Below are 23700 nucleotides of genomic sequence, written 5' to 3' on the forward strand. Positions count from 1 at the left end.
TCCAATATCATTTATTACAATTGTTTTGATTGGACAAAAATAAAACTGAACAAGAGTTTACACATCAATAAATCCGAAAACGCGATGTATTCATACACGCCTGAAAACAAATAACATAGTGCAGGGAAACTATTCAAATTTTTGCAATTGTTAATAAAGTGAACGAATTGGAATTATAAGAATCAAACATTCTTTTTGAAGAATTTATCAATGTGTAAACTCCGGACATTTTGCTCACAAACTTAACATAAAAGTGCTTCGCACTTTTATTCAGTTTGTGAGTAAAATGTCCGGAGTTTACACATCGATAAATTCTTCAAAAAGAATGTTTAATCCTATAATGAAGGAATCACGGAAATATTGCATACAAATCACAGACAAATGTTTGTGACGAAACAATTACGGTGACGTCACAATGCACTGAAAATTCCATGACTGATATATTCTAGCTACATATATTCCCTGGGGTGTACACAAAACAATTCAAAGTATATTCGAAGTCACAAATCAATTGATTTTATAATTTAAAAAATGCACGGACAATTTTATTATCCGTGCAAAATGATTTGTACTATTTTTTCTATTTCCGTGCATCCGTGACTTGTCTGTGTTTTGTAAATGGCGGATCTAGTGGGTGGGTTTTATTTCAACATTATCAACCAAACATTTTCCGTAATTGCTATTTTGCGGTCTTCGATCCATCTCCCCTTTTGAGAGAATTTTCTGGATCCGCCAATGATTTTGTTTTCAAGAAATACAACTCTTTCCATGTTCGTTTCATGCCACGAAAAATCTACCAGAGTTGTCTTTCTTTATGAAGCAGAAGACACTTGCTGTGAAAACGGAAATGGATGCCAGTTCATTTTAGGGATATTTACAGGTACTTAGTGAAAATGACTGTCGGGTACAGTGCTATTAGGTATTACTGAACATATCGTCTTGTTAATTATCTATATGTGAGTTGCATAAAACAAATATATGGGATTGTCAACCTTTACTTGGCGCACAGGGATATTTATATATAGATTGAGAACAAAATGGATATGAAGCCCCTGTGCTTGGCCTAACCACAGGCGGCAGTGAGGTGCTTGGGTCATAATTATATGAATACACACCTAACCTGTTACCTTATACACATATATATAAATAATCAACATAAGTATAAGGTTAGATATGCATTCATAGATTATGACCCAAGCACATGTGGGCCTAAATTAACTTTGAGTGTGTTTGTAAAACACCAGTGGCGGATCCAAGCAATATTGAAAGGGGGTGGGACCTATGTGTGTACATTTTTCCACCCCAAAATGGGATAAAGACCACGAAATTAGAAAAATTACTCTCTTTAAAAAAAAACTCAACCAAGAAGGAGGGGGGGGGGTGTAACCCACTGCATGTAAGGGAGAAGGGTGAAATATTAGGCTAATAGGGGTTCGAAGTTTTAAATAGAATTCCTAATATTGAAAATCTTTTTCTCAAGAACCACTTGGGTACAATATGGCATTTGATCTAAAGGTTCAAAATGTTTGATACTCTAGGAGTAAGGACTTTTAAAGGATTATAGGATAGTTAAATTTATACACACCAATGTGACCATCACCCATTAGTGTAGGGGAGTATAGGAGTCTAAAGGTTTATGTAGAAATGTATTTCAAAAGAATTCTTTCAACATACATTCAAAATCCACACCTGACATATAATTCTCTAAGTTGTAATGCCATATCCTCATGTAGACTAGTGTAGATTCCAGTTTGTAGACACAATGATCTCAGATGGGAGCTGAAAAAATATGGACATACAAAAGCTCGTGTGACCAGTAACGCCCATCAAGTCTCTGTCATAAATCTTCTGAAGAATCGCAATGGTTATTGGTATATATAGAGAAATCAATATACATGTATCCTCATGAAGTGTAAATTCAAGTTAGTTCATATCATAACTCTTGAGGTGAGGGTGAGGTCCCGGAGGAAAACTGTTTTCTTCTAATATAAATATTCTATTTTGGAACCATCAATTTAAATTAATAGATATATGCAAGCATCATCTTGACGTACATTACATTTGTGCACAACACGATTCTTGGGTTTAAGGTGGGGTCACAGATTTGTTTACAACACAACTCTCAGGTTCAGCTATAAGGTGTAACTCAGATGATTATCTTCATGTGTAGATTACAATTATTTCATGTTAAGATGACCCCTGGGGTTAGGATGTGGTCAAAAAGAGTTCTAATTATTACATATCATCAATCTAGACATTTTTAATGAAAATCATTTGAAGGATGAAATGAATGCAATTCTTCAAAATTATTTGTTCTAGCATCTTAATGGTTTGTCAGGGTTTGACATTTACGTTTTTAGCACTAGACCAGTTGGGCTACTTCATATGATTTTTGCTAGACCTGACCTTATATCCACTAGCCCCGACCAACTTTCCAGAAACTGATAGTTTCTCCATATTTAAATGTACATTAAGTTTGTATGAACTAAAACGTACTTAATTATCTCAAAATAGAGCTTTAGTCTCGTCATTCAATTTAATGCTTTCATATTCAAACACATTTTCTGTTTTTTTTTAAATTCTACCCGGCATGGAAATTCTCTAGTCAATTTAAAATAAAATGGCCTCAACCGTTTTTTAAATCTCTATATCATAAGCCCTGCTTGGTTTCTTCCCAACCTTTTACTTTTTTTCTCTTGGGGCATCTTTCCTTGAGGACGAGAAGTCGTATTTGAATGTAGAGACATTCCCGCACATATGTCAACACCGAAAAATGGCTGTTTACGATTAATTTGATAAATTCTTTCTTATATTTGATTCAAATAAACATTTAAAAAAATGAAAATAAATTCATCTAAAACATAACTTTACACATATTAACATCGAGTAGATGTCATAAAACATCACTTCCGACCGCGACTTATTTATTACAACTAAAAATAGAGATTGTGTCATCATGCGGTTCAAAATTGCTCGTAAACTCTACAGTTATTCATTTTTAGTTAAGAATAAAATATCTTATGGTTTAAAGTAAAGTTTCTTGTTTATTTTTTCAACACGACCAGTCGGACTAGTAAATCGACATTTTACCAGACCGGACCTATCATTTAGTAGACTCAGTCGGTCGGACGTGCCTTAGTGTCAAACCCTGTTTGTAGAATCATAGTTTGTTTACATCACCACCCTTGTAGAGTCATAGTTTGTTTACATCACCTCCCTTGTAGAGTCGTAGTTTGTTTACATCACCACCCTTGTAGAGTCATAGTTTGTTTACATCACCACCCTTGAGCCCAGGGTGGAGAGGATGCACTATGTCCACCTGTAGAATTTTGTTGTGGGGCACAACATCAAAAGTATATCATGTGTACTAGTCTTGTAGATTCATATGAAGTTTGTTTACAATACATCATTACCCCCAGGGTAGTGGGGATGCACTATTTATAGCTGCAGGGTTTCGTTTTGGGGCACAGTCCATTAAAATGCATCATTTTGTGTAAAAATTAAAATCAGATTAGTATCAAAGAATAATTGAAAAACTAATGATTTGTATCTGAACAATTAGAATGATGCTCGGAATGTCTACCTTTTTGTCTGAACAATTAGCACTGGCAGATTGAAGGGGATGCAGCCGCTTCTCCACCCCCCACTCCCTATATTTTTCAAATTTAAGGTAAATCATGGTATCTTGTTTAGAAAAATGTAAATGATAAAAGAAACAATGATTTCTTCCCCTCCTGCAGAAATGAATGACAAAATCTTTTGATTTCTTGAATTACTTCATTGGGAGAACTTAATTTTTTTCCAAAAACCCTTAAAATTTGTGTCATTTTATTAACTTCATCTTATAATATAATGATAGAAAATTGTACAAATGACTATAAATAGGAGACATATTTCACTTGAGACCAATGAAATCTGTAAAATCCAGGAGCTTCTGGGGGCTTTGCTTCCTGGGCCTCAACCAGAGCTCTGCCCTGGATCCACTGGGGCCTCCAGACCCCCTGCCTCATAAAGTGGCGCCCCCGTAACTGCAATTCCTGGATCCGCCCCTGATTAGAGTGATGCTTGGGATGTCTACTTTTTTGTCAGGACTCGAAATTAACATATGCCCGTTAGTCTGTGACTGGTTAAAAGTCTGGCGGACTGACTGACATTTGTTTTAGTCAGTCTGATGGGACTGGTTAATTTTCTAAAGCATCATTTTGGAAAATATACTTATGAAATCTTATACACACATTTGGCATGCTTTTGTAGATATCAGATGAACCCGATTAATACACATAAATCTCACATAAGTGTTACAATATTGTCAGAGACATATTGAGTTAAATTTCATTTTAATAATTTGGAAAAATCTGTTGGACTGGTAAATTTTCTGTGGACTGGTTGAAATTATACCCCATCAGTCCGGCTGGACTGGTGAAATAAAAAGTTAGCTTCAAGCCCTGTTTGAACAATTAGAGTGATGCTCGGGATGTCTACGTTTTTTGTCCCGGTCTCGTGATCCTGTCTACATTATGACTTGCTTGTTTTTGAACTGAAATGTTGATGTGTTTTATTTGAATCGTGTTGTCTATATATTTTATCTAGGATGCTGTTCACTAAGCTAATGGTGGGGATCGTAGCAGTTACCCTGCACACAGATATTGAATGGTCGAGCTATCTGGTCCATTATCAGAAGAGTGGACAGCACTGTGCGTCCAATCAGAGAAGTTTCTCGAGAAGCATTACGAGGTACAGGGCTACATTATTTTAAATTATGCATACATTTGTACTTCCTGGTGACTTGGCCAACTATTAACTGATTTTTTTTTTAGAATCAGCTGAGAACTTTTTCTGCCCCTTTGGCCCAATGGATATGAAAACGGTTGGCTAAAATTTCATGACTGAATAAAATAAAACACTTTCATTAAAAAAAAGTTCTTAGATTTCAAACATTCATTGTTGAAACTTACTTCATATAGTATATATATTATACCTAATAACCATGTTAACTACTAGCAAATAATTAAGAACAAACCAAATATTTCTAATATCTTGAAGAAATAAATCAAATCTTCTTGTTACACACTTTAAATGTTTAAAGGCAACTATTTAAAAATGAGTCTGGGGTTTTATTTGTCATGTCAACTAACACATAAGTTAACATCATCTTTGTTTTGTCATTGTCTTCTTGTAAGTGACCATGTATTCAGCAAAGTTCATTCTTTGTCACCATTTTAATTATTTTCATGCTTTGAGTTGACACTTACATGGAAGGAGTACACAGTTTGTGTTGCTGGCTGCAAGAACGACTCACCCACCCTCCGAGTACATAATGTATACAGGGGGTTATTAATTTACATTGCATCCCTCTAAACAGAAATTACAATTGTAGGGACTTTGCTCCTGAGGGACGTGACATTTACCAGCTGGCAACATCTTTGACACAATCATCTCAGCCTCATTTACATTCTCAATTTTGGCAATAACTTATCATTGAATTTTTTTAGGGACTTGTATGAATGGCAGAAGACATTTTCTTAACTCACCATCATTGCCTGATGTTGGCGACTGAACACTTTATTGAAAATTGGTGGAATGTAGCAATCAATGGGTGTCATCATTTGCCGTGAAAAGACTAAGAGAAGTATTCATATTTAAGGTAGGTCCCTAGTCCTGGACCTACTTGTGATTTCTCAAAAATTTGAGTTTAGATACTTAGATTGTTCATTTCAGGGTATGATAAAAACAAAAAAATGGGGGGTTGTCAGTATAATGAGTAAATTATGGTATTTTTATTACGTGTACCCCCATTTGTCAAACGGCAATATCAGAATTCATTGAAGAAGTCCTAGAATATGTCCATAAAATTTTGTTTGAGGTATGATGCTGCAATTTTTTTCCTCAAATATGAAATAAATATGTTTAACTAAATAATTAAAAGTGAAATATTAACATAGTTTCATGTTTTTTAATAATGGTGGTACAAAATTGAACTCAATACAGGCCCTCGGCAGTCAAAAATACGGCACTGCAACACCACTAATATGAATATTTTAAAAATTTGACTTGTGATTTTTCATTCAAACTCACATATTATGTTCATATATGAATGCTTGTTAAAATACATTTAAAAAATCTGCCCTTTCTCAGCATAATATTTTCACAGCATCTCAATTTATATTTACATTTTTGGGCCAAAATAACCATTTTGAAGATGATTTTCACATAACAGAAGATAACAAATATATAACAAGATAACAAATATATAACAAATGCAGAATTGTTTTATTTAATTCCACAAGTGCATGATTGCATATCATGAATTTTTTTTAATTTACAGATAATTTTAACATGTAATACCCCGGCCTGTATATCAATTAAACAAATATGTACCTCTGGTTTTATGTGTGAATTAGATGACAAAAAATGGAAAGAAGATTGGATCCATAGTCTACTTAAATATAAGTGATGGAGTGTTATTGTATTCATTTTACTAAATTAAAAAACATCCAGGTAAATGTAAAAACAGTATAAATCCACCCAATAATAATAGTATGTGAACCAATACTGGAGTTCGATCCGGACATGACGTCACGCTACTAGACCCCTACTTTAATATAAAAAGTTTAGATCGTGTAAAGAGCATGAAGGCAGATTTTACAGTTATCTCCCTTAGACTATGTAAATTATAATACAGCACTTGCTTATGGTGTTATTACATATTGGTTCATATTCAAAGACATGAGTTATAGCTACATGCATTGTACTAGGGGTGAAACTATGCACCGCGATGCGACCGAATCGCGACGTAGTGGTCTAGATTCGATGTTCGATTTATTGTTCTAAAATCATTGCACATATTGCCCTTGATAACACGGTTTCTGATTAGCCAATGGAATTGAAAATTGCCCAATCAACATACGAGTAAACTTTGCTGTATCAAAATGGACGCAGTCGAGTTGAAAAATGCACCCCCAATGTTTAAATCCTGGGTATGGCGACATTTCGGCTTTAGGACAAGTGATAATTAAGAGTGTTGCTCTATGTTAAACGGTTTTACATTATGTAGAATTTATTTGCAGAGAGCAATAAATACAACGAAACATGAAAAACAAAGCTTAGCATTATAAAGAATTTGGTACATGCTATTGTATCACATCGAAAATCATCGAATCGAGACTAAAGTATCGAAAATCGAATCGAGAAGATACTGTATCGTTTCACCCCTACATTGTACCATATTATAGTACAGGAATGTTTGTATACATGTCTGTCTGTAGATGAGACGTATCGTAGTACAGTGATGTCTGTATGTCTGTCTGTAGATGGGACGTATTACGCTACAGCAATGTCTGTATGTCCGTCTGTAGATGGGACGTATTACGGTACAGTAATGTCTGTATGTCCGTCTGTAGATGGGATGTAAAATAGTACAGCAATGTCTGTATACATGTCTGTCTGTAGATGGGACGTATCGTAGTACAGTGATGTCTGTATGTCTGTCTGTAGATGGGACATATTATGGTACAGTAATGTCTGTATGTCCGTCTGTAGATGGGATGTATTATGATACAGTAATGTCTGTATGCCTGTCTGCTTTGATAATGTGTATAGGAGGGCCCACCATCTGAATGTTTTTTTATGATGTTTGAAAAGACCTCTAATTTTTATGCCCCCCGAGATTGAAGATCGGGGGGGGGGCATATTGTTTTTGTACTGTCTGTCATTCTGTCACTCTGTCATTCCGTCTGAAACTTTAACCTTGCTAATAACTTTTGAACAGTAAGAGATAGAGCTTTGATATTTCACATGAGTATTCCTTGTGACAAGATCTTTCCATGGGTACCAACAATTTTTGACCCTGTGACCTTGGAGTTTGACCAACTTTTTGAAAACTTTAACCTTGCTAATAACTTTTGAACGGTAAGAGATAGAGCTTTGATATTGCACATGAGTATTCCTTGTGACAAGACCTTTCCGTTGGTACTAATCCTTTTGACCTTGACATTTGACCTACTTTTATTTAATTTTTTACATAGGTCATAACTTCTGAATGGTAAATATTAGAGCTTTCATATTGTATATGAGCATTTTTTGTGACAAGATCTTTCTACTGGTACCAACATATTTGTCCTTTTGACCTTGACCATCTTCGGAATTGGCCATTATCGGGGGCATTTGTGTTTCACAAACACATCTTGTTAGGGTATGTATGGGGCTTAGATAAGTTCCCATTCCCAATGCTAAAAAGTAGGTATTTTTGACATTCTGTGCTTTAAAATTCCCAAACAATGAAAACTAATCAAAGCAGGGTAGCCTCATTGTTCATAAATCTTCACTGACCCATAGATTACAATTTTTGCCTTATTGTTAAGTAAATCTAAGTTTTTGGCGTCTTCTTATTTGAAACTCTATGGATTGTTTTATCCCTAATTCTTTCAAATTCCATTAGTTTTCCCAATTGGAAAGGTCCAGGCCCCCGCAGTGCCCCAAGTTGCAAGTAAAACGGTCGCATTAGCGACCAGAAAATCAATTTTGCGACTAGAGATTATATTTAAGTTGCATTTTTATGAGTGGAAAAAAATTGGGCATCCAGTAAAATTTTGTAATTGGGATCGGAAGTCTGAATAAATATTTTTCAGTCTCGGTCAAAACAGCGTTTGAAAGCAATCAAGATGGCGCTAAAACGAGGGTTAAAGCACTTTGGACTTAGTAAAAAGTAGAAGCCTCGGCCTAGTACATGTAACGAAGAAATTCAAGAATCACACGGAGAAAGTTCTGCATTAAAAGATGACATAGCTGTGTCTAAAGAAAAATGCAAAAGTATAGGAAAACCCCCAGTTCTAATGGCTGAAGGAATTTTTGTGGTTGATATACAGAGATTGCAAATTTGAAAATGTTTTGCAGAATTTGTGAGGCCAATTAGCCAGCAACGTCCACAATTTCTGGACACCCATTGTCCGATTCCACCATGACCTGGTGTACATCTTTCAAATGTGGAAATGTAACTATTCACGGTAACAGTAAGAGACAGTCGTCTTTGTCCGTGACTGCATTATTAGCAGTAAGTCGAGCAGGGCAACTGTTGCTGCTAATTTTCACAGACAATTACAAACTCGGGATGTAGTGTTCTTATTGATGCTGGTACTGATTGTTCAGCAAAAGATCCAACATCAAGTAGAAGCTCTTATTCGCATTTAAGCAGTGAAGGCCCACTTATTGAGGACTTTAAAGCACTTAAATCCTTGTGTGGAACGCTGGGTTTTCCGCTGGGTTTTCTTCCCTAGAAGCGTACTGTAAAATATACAGGATGGCCCAATGCAATACAACTTTTGTCAGAGTAAATACTTGACTTTTTAGCATCCAGCATGTTTCACAGCACAGTTCTATTCAGTTTCAAAATAAAACAAACAAAATGCATGCATAGGTGTAGATTTTTTCTTGAAAGATATTCAAATTTAAAAAAAAAACTTATAGGTCTTCTTTACAAAATCGTTTACCATGGCGAGTAGAAATTTTAAACATGGCGACTAGAAATTTGAAAATGGCGACCAGAAATCTTTCTAGGTCGCCATTTTGCGACCTGATAGCAGATGTGACTTGGAGCACTGCCCCAAAATGAAGACCTTAAAAAAAAAAAACTGGATTGAAATTGTAAAATCCATTACCCCTCTGTCAGGGTCAGGCTTGAAGGCAGGGTCAAAATAGGGAAATTGTTATTGACTTTCTAGTCTTAGTGTTACATATAACCAATGTTCAGGTGACCAATAAGGACAGTGAGTCTTCTGTTTAAAAGATAACAAGCTGGTTTCCTTTCACAAAATTCAAGAAGATTTTTAATTTGCTCAAACTTTCACTTACCTGTCTGATTTCTGGCCATTCCAGCACTCATTGTCACTTTGGTTTTTCAGCTCCCTGGTCCTCATGAGATGGTGACACCCTGCAGTAGGAGCAGTTCCTACCGGTATCTCTTAAAAGCAGAAAGAAGTTTTCTTAGCATCTGATCCATTTCTGGAGACAAACTTTTGTATGGAGCTGGTAAAATTTCTATCTTTTTAACTCATCTGAGCTATAAGATCAAGTGGGCTTTTCTGGTCACCACTTGTCTGTTGTACATCTGTCTGTCCATCTGTCTGTAAACTTATTTTTAACTTCTCTACAATCACAGAGCCCAATTTCGTCTAAATGAAGGGCCTCCTACCGTCAAAGGTTAGATAATCAAAAAATGAAGAAAGATAGGATGAGGTCTTTTAAGTATCGTCTCCAGAACTAACGAGGTAGAAATGATGAAACCTTTATAAATATTGTGAAACTCTCCTAAAATGTATTATTTTGTTTTAATTTTGGCTCCAGGGGATAGGATAAGGCCATCGGTGCCTGGGAAGGACAAAAACAACAGGCCAATGACCCCAATTATGGTATAATGGTGGGGACATTCTGAAATTTATTGTGCTGAAATAATGTACATTAGGTCCATTTTTAGCTCACCAGAGCCAAAGGCTTAAGTGAGCTTCTCTGACTAAAATCTGTACGTTGTCTGTTGTCGGGATCATCATAAACTTTTTACATTTCCATCTTCTTCTCCAGCACCAGTGGGCCAATTTCAACAAAACTTGGCACAAAGCATTCTTGGGTGAAAGGGATTCAATTTTGTACAAATGAAGGACCATGCCCCTTTCCAAGGGGAATTAATAGAGAAATAGTGAAAATACATTGACGATTTATAAAAATCTTCTCCAGAACCACTCGACCAATTTCAGCCAATCATGGCATAAAGCATCCTTGGGTAAAGGGGATTCAGGTTTGTTTCAAATGAAGGGTACTGTCCTTCAAAGGGGAGAAAATCACAAAAAATAGGGTGGGGTCATTTTTAAAAATCATTTTTTAAGAACCACTGGAATTTACATGAAAGCTTCCTGACATAGTACAAATTTAAGTTTGTTAAAACCATGACCCCCTTTGAGGCCATAATAGGGGATCAAACTTTTACATGCGAATATATAGGTAAAATCTTTGAAAATCCTCTTCTCAAGAACCACTGCGCCAGAAAAGTACAAATTTACATGAAAGCTTCCAGACATAGTGCAGATTCAAGTTTGTAAAATTCATCGACCCTGGGGGTAGGATAGGGGCCCAACAGGGATCAAAGTTTTACAAGTTATTATATAGGAAAAATCTTTAAACATTGGCCAAGGTAACTCAGGTGAGCGGTGTGGCCCATGAGCCTCTTGTTAATAATGTTTGTTGTTGACACCAGATACACTAATTCAACAACACATAATGTTTTCTATTGATTTTTCACCAATCCTTCATCCTTAAATTTTGGGTAGAATCTGCCCTTAAGTAAAAATTGTTACAGATGCCGTAAAATTTATTTTAAAAACAGGAATAAGGAAGATTGATATCATTACAATGAACTTTTAAGACTCTTTATTCATATATGTACATGGTTTAAGTATTAAACATGTTTACAAATACTGAACTTTACATTGGGAGGTGAGGGATGGTGAACTATTTTCTGAATTTAACGTTGAGACGTGAGGGGTTGGAGGACTGCTTTCTGAACTTTATGTAGTGAGGTGACATGGATGAGAACTATTCTATGAGCATTATGTTGAGACGTGAGGGGATGGAGAACTATTTTCTGAACTTTACGTTGGGAGGTGAGGGTGTGAGAAACTTTTCATTGATGTCGCCTAGGACTTGATGTATACAGAGGTTAGATATTGTGTTATGAATGTTTTTAAATTGAGGTTTCTTCTCAGTTTGGTACATTCAGAATGATTACATGGATTTTTTGTAGACATTCATGTTCTAATAGCATAATATAATGGTGTGAAAAAGTCATTTTGGTTACCTAGTCCTTAATGTTGAAATAAATTTTACAGGGTAGCAGTTACTTGAGATGTCTGGCTGATTGACGAGGATAATTGTCCTGCGACTCTGACAGTCTGTAGGACTTGGATAGTTCTATTGCTGTAGAAAATGTCAGGTTTGTTTATGAAATTATGTAAAATGTTCCGTTTTTATGCCTCATTCATGCAATGGCTGGGGCATGTAGTGCTTACCCTTTTTAGCTCACATCAGCTGAAAGCTAAAGTGAGCTATTCTGATCAATTATTGTCCAGCATCAGTCTCTTCCTAAACTTTTAACATTTTCGACTTCTTCTCAAGCACATACCACAGGACTAATATCAACCATACTTACCTCAAAGCATGCTTGGGTAAAGAGAATTCACGTTTGTGCAAAATGGAAGGTCATGCTCTCTCCAGAGGGGAGATCATATAAAATAGGGTGGAGTCACTTAAAAATCTTCTCAAGAACTGCTAGGTCAGAAAAGTTGAAATTTATATGAATGCTTCCTGAAATAGTGTAGATTCAAGTTTGTTCAAACGATGGTACCAATGGGTAAGATCGGATTACTATGGGGGATCAAAGTTTTACATGGTGAAGCATGGGATAAAGCATTAAAAATTCGCAGGAACAACAGGGTCATAATAGTAATCATATTGATATGCAAGCATTCCCAGGTTGTGCAGATTCAAGTTTGTTCAAATTAAGGTTCCTAGGGGTAAGGTGAGGCCACTATAGGGAATCCTAGTTTTACACAGGAATGTATAGGGAATATCTTTAATAATCTTACAGCAGGGCCATGAATACTTTGATATACAACCATCCCTAGGTAATGTAGTTTAATGTTGCTCCCAATCTTGGCTCCTGACAGTAGGATGTGGCCACGATACAGAATCAAAATTTTAAAGGGGGATATTTAAAAATCGTCTTAAGAAAAACAGGGTCATGATTACTATATGTTAATGTGTAGGCTTTTCCAGGTAGTGCAAATTCAAATTTGTTCAAATTTTTGCCCCTGGGGATAGGGTGAGATCATGATAGGGAATCAAAGTGTTATATAGGGATTATAGGAAAGGCATAGATAACGAACAGTGATCAATCTCATAATCCTATAACCAATACAAAATAGATAGTTGGGTAAACACTGACCCCTGGACACACCAGGGATGGGATCAGGTGTCTAGAACGAGTAAGAATCCCCGGTCGACCGGTCACACCGCTGTGAGCCTTATATCCTGATCAGGTAAATGTAGTTATCCATAGTCAAAATTAGTGTGCCAAAACGGCCTAACACGTCACACAGCATAGGAAATATCTTTAAAACTCTTACAGCTGGGCCATGGATACTCGAACTAATATACAAGCATTCCATCCCAAGGTATTAAGATTGAAGTATTTTCAAATCATGGTCATCGGTGGGGGCGGGGGTATGACTTTGTACAAAAACAAATCATCTGGAATTGATAGGTTTTTTCATGCTGACTCAGAGATCTTGAATCACGTGATTTTCAATGACAGCAAAGAAGTAGGTACAGTTTCTACAGTCATCTGGCCCAAAATATTGATGATTTCACTTGGAGCTCAAATCCTGGCATTCAATTAAGGAATAGTTTAGCAAACCCAAAATTCACTCAGTTTGATCAGCAAAATGATTTGTGTCATATGACGAGAGCTTGAAGTTGGCATAAAATTGCAAAAATGCTATTTTCAATGAAAATATCCACAAATTCAGGTGGTTTTCCTTTTAGAAAACATACAGCGCATGCGTCGAGCAAATTCATATTGAAACATGTTTTTCATCTCAAAATAATACACAATATATATCATTTTCATTTTGCTCGACAAATGTGCACATCTTTTCCTGAGCAATAATTTGTATGACATTTGATAGTTTTCAGGCTTATTTTGAGAAAAAGGCGGGAAATGTCTTATTCATGATGTCATAATGCTATCCATTTAGGACTATCATTCTGATTTTGTTGACATAGTATATCTGGCATTTATTTTACTTTCTTAAAACGCTGATTAAGGTTAATTCCAGACACATTTTATAGAGAGAAATTTTTTGGGCCTTTTTATGTATACAACCGTACCTTGTTCTTTGTTGTGTAGAAGATTTAATAGAAGTTGTTTTGATGAAAAAGAAATCCCTCCTCATCTCCCCAAACTGGAGGTGCATCAAGTGAAACCTGCTCTTAATGTACTGCATGGTATGGAGGAGAAAGCATGGGCAGGAACAAAGACATAATGAACTCAGATAAGCCATATAGGAGGAGAAATGTACACAAACTATTTTACACACTCCACCCCTCAGATCCACTATAACTATGTACAAAAACAATACTTCTCCCCCTGGAAGAAGGGAGACATAAATACCCCTTCGGGGATCCACACTTACTTTTCAAGTATGGGATTATCCTCTGCTTTCTAAAGTTAAGAAATTATAAAGAATTCCTCTAACGAAAGCATTTCCATATCCCTATTGACCGAACAATGTTTTTAATTAAAAGTGTGATGAGTTCAGATAAAAATAGTGCTTACTTTTAAAGACCTGCTTGTGTTTCTCCCAGCTCTTGGTTTATGAAATGTTCATACTGATCCACACTTAAATTTTACTTTGCATTTGAGATGTATCTCATTATTTCTGCATAGTATATCAAAGTACCGGGTTTACCCATTAATGCTTTCTCTCTCTGGACGACATGCTACACTGTTTACTGTCAGCGGTCATGTGTCTGAACATGTGGGTGATTTATGACTGATTAGTAACGTTCTATGTGTCCCACAAGCGGGGGCATTTGTTTTCTATGTGTTGTAGGATAGCTTACTTTCCCATGAATATTTGTAGACCTAACTGTTTGCTACAGAAAATACAATGGACTAGATTGGAATTCGAACCCAGGGTCCCAGAATCTCTAGTCATGTGTTCACAGAATCTCTAGTCATGTGCTATTATAAACTCTAATCAAGTGCTCCCAGAATCTCTAGTCAGGTGCTCTCAGAATCTCTTGTCAGGTGCTCTCAGAATCTCTTGTCAGGTGCTCTCAGAATCTCTAGTCAGGTGCTCTCAGAATCTCTAGTCAGGTGTTCTCAGAATCTCTTGTCAGGTGTTTTCAGAATCTCTAGGCAGGCGATTTCAGAATCTCTAATCAGGTGCTCTCAGAATCTCTAGTGAGGTGCTCTCAGAATCTCTAATCAGGTATTCTCAGAATCTCTAGTCAGGTGCTCTGAGAATCTCTAGTCAGGTGCCCTACCAACTGAGTAACATGGAACCATCCTCACACCAAGTTAAAATGTTATGCTTAAAGGTAATTCATCAGTCACCAATACAAGAGCCTTATAAGCAACAATGCTCACCTGAATCAAGGTGAACCCTCTTATTCTGCTGTTGGGATCTTTAAAAAAATTTGTTTTCAATCTTTATTCCAATGTAAAAAAAAAATTAACCCCATATTATGATCCCAATATAGCCCAAATGAGCACTACATAACCTTGATACAAGGTCAAAGGTCATGGTATGAGATTAAAGGTTTTGCCATCAGGAATCTATATACAAAGTATGAAAGACCTACCTAAATATTCAAGGAAACATTCCCTAGGACAAGTTTTTCTACAAGTAGGTCAAGATCAAGGTTAAGGTTACAAGGTCAACAACTTTGGTAGGAAAGGATTGATCGAATATTGTTTAACGTCCCTCTTGAGAATATTTCACTCATATGCCGGTGAAAGGCTGCAAAATTTAGGTCTATGTTCGGCGCTTTTGGCCTTTGAGGAGGAGGGTGTCTTTATCGTGCCACACCTGCTGTGACATGGGACCTCAGGTTTTTCGGTCTCATCCGAAGGACCGCCCTATTTAGTCGCCTTCTACGACAAGCAAGGGGTACTGAGGACCTATTCTAACTCGGATCCCCACGGGATCGGTGGGAAAGGAAAGGCCTTGTCATTTATTGTGACAAGGTAGGAAAAGAACTGCCTTGTCACAATATCATCTTATCAAAGGGTCTCGTCATAAGGTATTTTATACACAAAATTTGAAACACTAACTTAAATAGTTCCGAAGATATGATCTTGGTGAGGTTTTCTTCAAAGTTGATCAAACTCCAAGGTCACAAGTTTAAAAACCTTGATACGTAAAAAGGTTTTGTCACAAGAAGAACATATGAAAAATGAAAGACCTATCACTCACAATTCAAAAGTAATGAGCAGCAAGGTTCAAGTTTCGGTTGAAGTTTTGAAAGATAAGTCAAACTTTAAGGTCAAGACCGCAAAGTCAAAGACATTGGTGTAAAATGTAAGGTTCTGTCATAAGGAATCTAAATACAAAATCCAAAGGCTGTACTTTAAATAGTTCAGGAGATACTGCCTAAGTTTGGTATTCTTAATAAAAAGTCAAACTCTTAATTACAGTTAAAGTCACAGGGTTAAAAACTATCAGGAAGGTCTTGTTGCATAGAATACCGATATATGAAATATGAGAGCCATATGACTCAATTCAAAAGTTAGTACACATGTTAAAGTAGGGGGCAGACATACAGGACAGGACAATATGCCTCCCCCTCCCCGGCTATAGTCGCAGGGATATAAATACTTAAATCCACACACCTGCTACACTTGAAAATGATTTGTCTAAGTGAGTTAGCTGCACTATCTGAAGGTATTTGCATATTAAAGAGAAAGGCAACCCAAATTTTTTTACGTAATAAATGATAAGATTAATTATATGATAAAGATTTGTCATATTATTGTGTTGATACATGGCCTAGATAAGCCTCAGTACTAATTTTAAACGTTAACAATTGAAATTCCCGCCATCTATAGAGGCTGCCATGAAGCGGAACTCTTTTGTATTCAAGACCACAAAAATCAATAATTTTGACATCACACCGTCTATTCCGGTTTTGATGAAATTCTAAGATGATCAAAGATGTGCATGTGGTAGATTACTGCCTAAGTTTGGTATTCTTAACAAGAGGCCCAAAGGGCCACATCGCTCACCTGAGTCACCTTGACTCGTATTTAAAGCTTTTCCCTATAAATTTGTTTGCAAACTTTGATCCCCCCTTGTGACCCATCCTGAAATCTGTAAGAAAGCTTTCATGTAAATATCGGCTTTTCTGGCTCAGTGGTTCTTGAGAAGATTTTTAAAGATTTTTCCTATATATTTCTATGTAAAACTTTGATCCCCTATTGTGGCCCCATCCCACCCCTGGGGGCCATGATTTGAACAAACTTGAATCTGCATTATGTTAGGAAGCTTTCATGTAAATATCAGGTTTTCTGGCTCAGTGATTTTTGAGAAGATTTTTAAAAGATTTATCCTATATATTTGTATCTAAAACTTTGATACCCTATTGTGGCCCCATCTAACCCCCGGGGGCCATGATTTGAACAAACTTGAATCTGCACTATGTCGGGAGGCTTTCATATAAATCTCAGACATACAGGACAGGACAATATTCCTCCCCCTCCTCAGCTATAGTTGCAGGGATATAAATACTTAAATCCATACACCTGCTACACTTGAAAATGATTTGTTTAAGTAAGTTACCTGCACTATCTGAACGTGTTTGCATATTAACATGACCCTGCTGTTGTTGAGATGAAGAATTTCAAAAACATTTCTCTATATATCCCTGTATAAAACTTGGGTCCATTATTGTATTGTGTCCCCCCCCCCCCCCCCCCCCCCCCCTCCGAGGACAACATCTTGAACAAACTTGAATCTGCACTACCTGGGCATGCTTGCATATTGATATGATTAACTATGACCTTCTAGTCTTGTGAAGAAAATTTTTCCTCTATATCTCCATGTAAAACTTTGATTTCCCGATGACATCCTACCCCACCCCAGGCAGGCCATGGTTTTAACAAACTTGTATCTCTAATATATACAGGAAACTTTTACATCAATCTCAATTTTTTTAGCCCAGTGGTTCTTGAGAAGATTTTAAATGACCCCACCCTATTTTTGCCTTTTCTTGATTATTTCCCCTTTGATCCTTCATTTGAACAAACTTGAATTCCTAGAGAAGATCATAATGCGAAAAGTTAATAACAGCAGACAAATTTTGATTGGAAAAGCTCACTTTGTACTGTGGATATCGGCCTGGATAGTTTTGCGTGTTTAGAGCACCTGACTTTTACATATGTAATACAGGGGTGTCGGGTTTGATTCCCGGTCCAGTCAAATCATTGATATCAATCTGGATAGTTCAGTGGTTAGAGCACCTGACTAGTAATACAGGGGTCTCGGGTCCAATTCCTGGTCCTATCATATCCTAGGAACGAAGGGCCTTGGATTCGATTCCCGGTTCAGCCATATCTTCTTTTCCTTCCAATTACATTGACATCTATGTAAACATGTAAATATATCACAGACTATCCTTGACAATTCAGTTTGATATGATCACACTTTGTTTATTTTGTAGGACGGTGGAGATTTAGATAAGTGGTGTGATGTTATTGAGGGTAAACAGAAGACTGTGACCTTGAATCTGAAGATCTGTGATGAAGACTTGACGTTTGGGGTCACTCTCTGTTACAGTACTACAAATCTAAGTAAGTACTCAGTAATAATGCAAGACTGAACTCTGTATCATGTTTATCTAATATAAACATTGTAAAATCAAACACAAATTAATTCACAACAAAATAATGTTCTGTTAAACTCACAAACACAAGTACATGTTACACATCACAAACAGAGGACTGTAATGTACACAGGCCTGTAATTAACACAGGGTTGTAATTAACAAGCAGATGTAATTAACAAGCAGATGTAATTAACACTGTGCTGTAAGTTACTCTGTGGTTAGACATGTAATTAACACTGTGTTGGTAGATGTAATTAACACTGTGTAGAGCTGAGTAATTAACACTGTGTTGGTAGATGTAATTAACACTGTGTTTATAGATATTTGATTTTCTTCACTTTAGCAGTGAGCCACTCAGCCACAAAGAGGTTGTCTCTGATGTCCACACATAAACCTAATGGAAGCTTTAAATGACAGTGAATGTAACGGAGGAACTGTCCGTCCTGATCTAGGATGTGGATACGCTGATAGTCTGCTGTCAGGATGTGACTCTGGCTGTCTGTAGTGATGCCGACTGGAGTAAATGATTGCTTGGTATTAGAGGGATGACCAGTGTATCTAAATCGGAGTTTTCCTGACTGATTGACCACCACTACTGCACTAGCTGACCGGTCAGCCACACAGATATCCAGGTTCTTGTTCTCACTGAGGTATTTATAGTTATATAAACCACCAGATGAGTAGAGAGGACGACCCTGATCATCAAACTGAATGCTTTGTTTCTCTGTGGAGCCGGAGTAACGTACGACTTTGGATTGTTTGAGATCATCACTGATCATGGTAACCAGGAGGTCGTTACCCGCGGTACAGCAGACACGGAGAGGTATCCACCCCTGTAGTGTGATCACGGTCTGTATCTGTTTATTCTTAATTAAGTTTATAGTGTGTTTATACTCGTCAGTATAAACAAGATCTCCGTCCCGTGTCACTGCTATGTCGTGTGGTAGTCTCCCTGACTTGGTTTGTATTGATGTCAGTAGTTTACTCTGGAGGTTGAGCAGCTTCATGGTGTTGTTCTCCCCGTGTGTCCAGACTTGATCTTCACTCAGACAGCTAACACTGAATAGTCTGTTATACCCAGTGTCTATGGTGGCGGTGACGCGCGGCTCATCAAGCAGTGGTTTGACTGGAGGAGACGATACAGCTTCTGCTGACTTCATTGTGTCGCCATGTTCTGTGTTAATGGATAATGGCGACAGAGAACCGAACATTTCATTGAGCTGATCTTTGTTTATTTTCTGAGGAGAGAAACTGGGTAATGTGACTCGGACTTTAGGCGGTAATGTTCTAAATTCGGAATTCCTAGATTTGTAAGTAGAGGTTAAGGAGATGTCGTTTGATTTTAGCATTGATTTCAGGTCGGACATGATCTGTTTGAGTTCCGCCATTTTCTGTGTGATTTCATCTGTGTTTTTCTTTAGCGCGTCCAGATGTTTAGTTTTCATCTCCGTAATGGCGGATTTCCGCTGGTTGACAATGGCGGTAATCTCCCGGTGTAGGATTTCTCCTTGTTCATCGGCATCTGTCGTCAGTTTCCCGTAATTCCTTTCTAATTCGGCTTTCTCAGTTTCGACATTAGACACCATTATTTCATACTGGGGATAAATTCTGGTCTCTAATTCTTTAAGATCTTTTTGTAAACTTTCTGTGTTAGCGCTGAGTTTTTTCAGAATATCTGACATATCGTGACCTTTGTGTTTACCTGAGGAGATGCAGGTAGAACAGACAGGAATGTTGCATTCCTCGCAGTGAAGTTCGCAGTGTTTATCTGCGTGTTTCGGACATTTTGGGTAGTTAGGGGTAGCCTTTCTGCGTAAAAAGGGCACGACTTTGTGATCTTTGGAGGTATCTGAGAGGTGCTCCCCAACACAGGCCTTGCATAAGTTTATATTACAAAGTTCACAATGACTCTGTAGGGGGACAGCTTCACAGAGGTCACACAGTAGGACTTCCTGAGCACTGCGCCGGGGATGCATTTCTGATGGCGGGATCACACGAGAACTTTACTGTCAATAAAAAAAAGAATCTTAATTAGAGACTTTGACATGTCAAAACAATTGAGAAGCTAGAATTACAGTATGCTGTGAAACACTGGTCATTGAATTTGATATTTCAAATGAAAAGATATCAAAGTTTTATGAAATTAGTAAAGTGAGCTAATCGATTCCGGTGATCAGATATATCTCATTAATCACAGAAATATCGATACTATTAATACTACAATGTCCGAATGCGTATATCTAATTCTGTCTCACCTTAAAATCCAACATGGCCTCCCTGTTCTTTCGTCCTGAGCTGCGTGTCAGCCTTTCAAGGTATCACACCGGTAATTGTCCAATCAAAACGAAGTTAGTCAATTGTAGTTCCATATAGTTAAAGAAATTTTTTTTTTTCCTTGCGCGATTTTTCTCATTTCCTCTTCTTCTTTTCTCTTAATTTTTGTACCCCTGATTAGGAAATGTTGTGTAATTTGTAGAAATAACCAAGTGTATACAAAGGAACTATTTGCTGTTGGTAGCTGAGGCTACTTCCTGAGGTGCACTCCGGCTGTTTACACACATGTGAAAAACACGTGGACTTGTTTGTGGGTAATTTATTTTCGAAAATGCCGCTTAGGGTGTTGTTTTTCTGGTGTCGGTAGACGAGATAGGTAACATAGAACGTTTCTGACTGCGTTATTCGGCATCAATTCTGTAAACTGATTTTTAATGATTTTTTTTCCTCTGTAGTAATATATAGTGAAAATAATTACCGGTGTGATACCTGTATACACTATCTACGTGTTATCGCTTGTGTAAATAGTTTTAATGCTCGTTTTGACCTAAATCACGCTGGGTAGCTGTGTCAACATTTCCGTCAGAAGATAGAATTTCTTTTCATCAAAAAATAAGTGCAATCAAATATGTATACAATTAATAACTGCTTTCTTTGATTATACTTACTGAAATTCCGCCCCGTGTACACAAATAATATTGAGTTTAAACAAAAGGGAAATGTGCAAGGTGTACTTGACAATACTGGGGAGGGGGTTATCATTTAGTGGGGCCTCGTTTTGACTCGTAACAGTGAGGGTTCTTTATTTTGACAACGCCCACCATGACACGGGACCTGTTTTGATCATCATATCTGAAGACCTGTGGATTTTAGTTTTATATTATAGGGCGCTTTGTAAAGGGTCATTAACTACATTTGTGAAATATTTTACCTATGCACGGTAAATCGTGATATGAACTTTTATATTATATTTTACTTCAAAGCATCAAAATCAAAACATGCATATATTTATAAATATTAAGGGACAAGATTAAAAGTCCATTGTTTGACAGCTTCTTATGTTTAATGTTAAATTTACCCCCTTCAAACTATTCTTGAATTCATGTATAAAAAATTCAGGATTTAGCGGCCGGGGTAATTTTTTTTTTTTTTTTTTTTTGCTTGTGAGGAATTAAAAAAAATACAATTAATTTTTTTTTTACCATTTCACCTACGACTGCCGCTCGCCCCCCCCCCCCCCCCCCCCCAATCACCTGTGGGGAAAAAAAAGGACACATGTGCCTATTTAAAGGCATTGGGTCTAAGAAATTGGTAAAATTTTGCTTGTTCCAAAAAGGTGACGAAGTTTAAAAAAAAAAAAAAAACCCCTGCTGTTTGATACCTATGTCCTTTTTATGTATTTAATTATTCCTAAGGGTTGTTTTAAATTGTTTCATATGTTATTAGGGTAATCATATTTACAAACAGATTGGATACGATATAGTAATTACAAAATAATTCCCGGTTCTCGTTTGCCTAAAATGGTACCCTGTTGACCTCGCATCTCTTCTGTTTGTGTGTAGCCACCAATCAGCGGGATACCACTTTGATATATTGTCCTCCAGACAAACATTTTATAAAGAGCTAAAACGTCAAAATGACTTCAATTTCAAAGTGCTGCAGATATAGATAACTCTAATTAATACTACAAATTTGTGTTTTGGAGTTTTTCTTGCAATATATTGTGATACCATTATGAGATAAAAGATGGACCATATGCCTTTAATGAAATTCAGCGTTTCTCCGCACAAATTAAACCTCACACCACACATTTTGTATCAGTACATGTATTGTCTGTAGGGGTATGGAATCGTTATCTCACCAGAGGGAGCGTTATACAAGCTATATTTTCCTGACAGACATTTACAATAAATCGCTCACCTGTGTACAGATAAAGGACATGTAAATTACCCGTATTTTACGTCCAGGAGAAGATTGCGTAATGTGCTCTCTGGTGAGAGAATACCATGAAATACGTTATGCATGATTTTGTATATCAATGTACATGTAGTTAACATTTTTTTGTTTTCTATTGTAGAATGAGTTGAGTGGAATAATGAACCTCCAGATATCTATGTACATGTGTATATTATAATTAAACTTCTGTTGCACTCGCGCATGCGAGATTACTCTACATTACGTGTTCGAGTTTTATTTCCTGAATAGTTTAGGTTTTCTTGAAATAGTGAAATATAGCAGAAATTTAAAAAAAAACTTTCTTGCAGTGATTTATTGAATAAAAGTCACAACATAATGCTTGTTATTGTATTTTGGAGGTTTAGATATAGTCAGCGAAACTGACGATCCTCCGAAACCAACACGTACAATATCACGCCCATCGCTCGGAAAACATGATGATCGGGGTATTGTTTTATAAATTAAAAACAAAAAAAAATAGTTTACAATTCCAAATCGGGCATATTTTGTATCCCTTAAGTGGAAATGTCCATTGTGTGTAAAATCATTATAGGAATATATGAATTATTTTGTTTCTGGAGAAATGGATATAAAAACCGAATCGCAAGCTTTATTTTAAAAAATTTGCAATTCGGTTTTTACATTCATTTTTCCATGAACAAAAGAATTTATATGTTTAATGCTTGCAATTCAATTGCAAATTAAAAACTGTCAGTTTTCCGTGAAATGTATTAACAGAGTCGAAATAGAAAAAGCAGCAGATCCGCGGAGTAATTTACACGCATGTCGGCCGCCAGCAGAAATCAACAGCAATCGCACTTTTCTCTCCTTTACTGCAAGATGCCCAGTTTAGGACATACGTATAATAAAAAACAGAATTGTCGATCAGCCTCGAATTTGGGGTTGAAGAAACGCTTTCCGTCTAATGGTTGAACGTAGACAGATTCAAAGAATGGGTGCCTGATTCACTTATTCAATTTCTCACTATCACTGAATAGATTATCATTATTATTAGTGGAGACTATATTGGACAGAGTT

The 23700-nt window shown here is 36.7% G+C and overlaps 1 protein-coding gene and 1 long non-coding RNA gene across 3 annotated transcripts; one reads left to right on the forward strand and one right to left on the reverse strand.

The window, feature by feature from the left end:
- Positions 1–786: 786 nt before the first annotated feature.
- LOC125666681 (uncharacterized) lies at positions 787–22879 on the forward strand. 2 transcript variants are annotated; one of them, XR_008799293.1, is made up of 8 exons: positions 787–880; positions 4591–4734; positions 5493–5629; positions 9897–11703; positions 11874–11977; positions 18268–18397; positions 18776–19281; positions 22784–22879. It is a non-coding gene; the product is annotated as an uncharacterized LOC125666681 (long non-coding RNA). The 2 variants fall into 2 exon arrangements; XR_008799294.1 differs by lacking the exon at positions 787–880 and having other exon boundaries at positions 4552–4734; positions 9897–10023; positions 11561–11703.
- Positions 18428–21109, reverse strand: LOC125666671 (E3 ubiquitin-protein ligase TRIM71-like). Its single transcript, XM_056151777.1, has 2 exons — positions 20688–21109; positions 18428–20438 (listed from the first exon to the last, which is right to left on the reverse strand). The coding sequence occupies exon 2, from the start codon at positions 20406–20408 to the stop codon at positions 18747–18749; it is 1662 nt and encodes a 553-aa protein (XP_056007752.1). The 5' UTR covers positions 20409–20438; positions 20688–21109; the 3' UTR covers positions 18428–18746.
- Positions 22880–23700: the final 821 nt, after the last annotated feature.

This window comes from Ostrea edulis, chromosome 10 (genome assembly GCF_947568905.1).
Source record: "Ostrea edulis chromosome 10, xbOstEdul1.1, whole genome shotgun sequence".
Classification (NCBI taxonomy): Eukaryota; Metazoa; Mollusca; class Bivalvia; order Ostreida; family Ostreidae; genus Ostrea; species Ostrea edulis.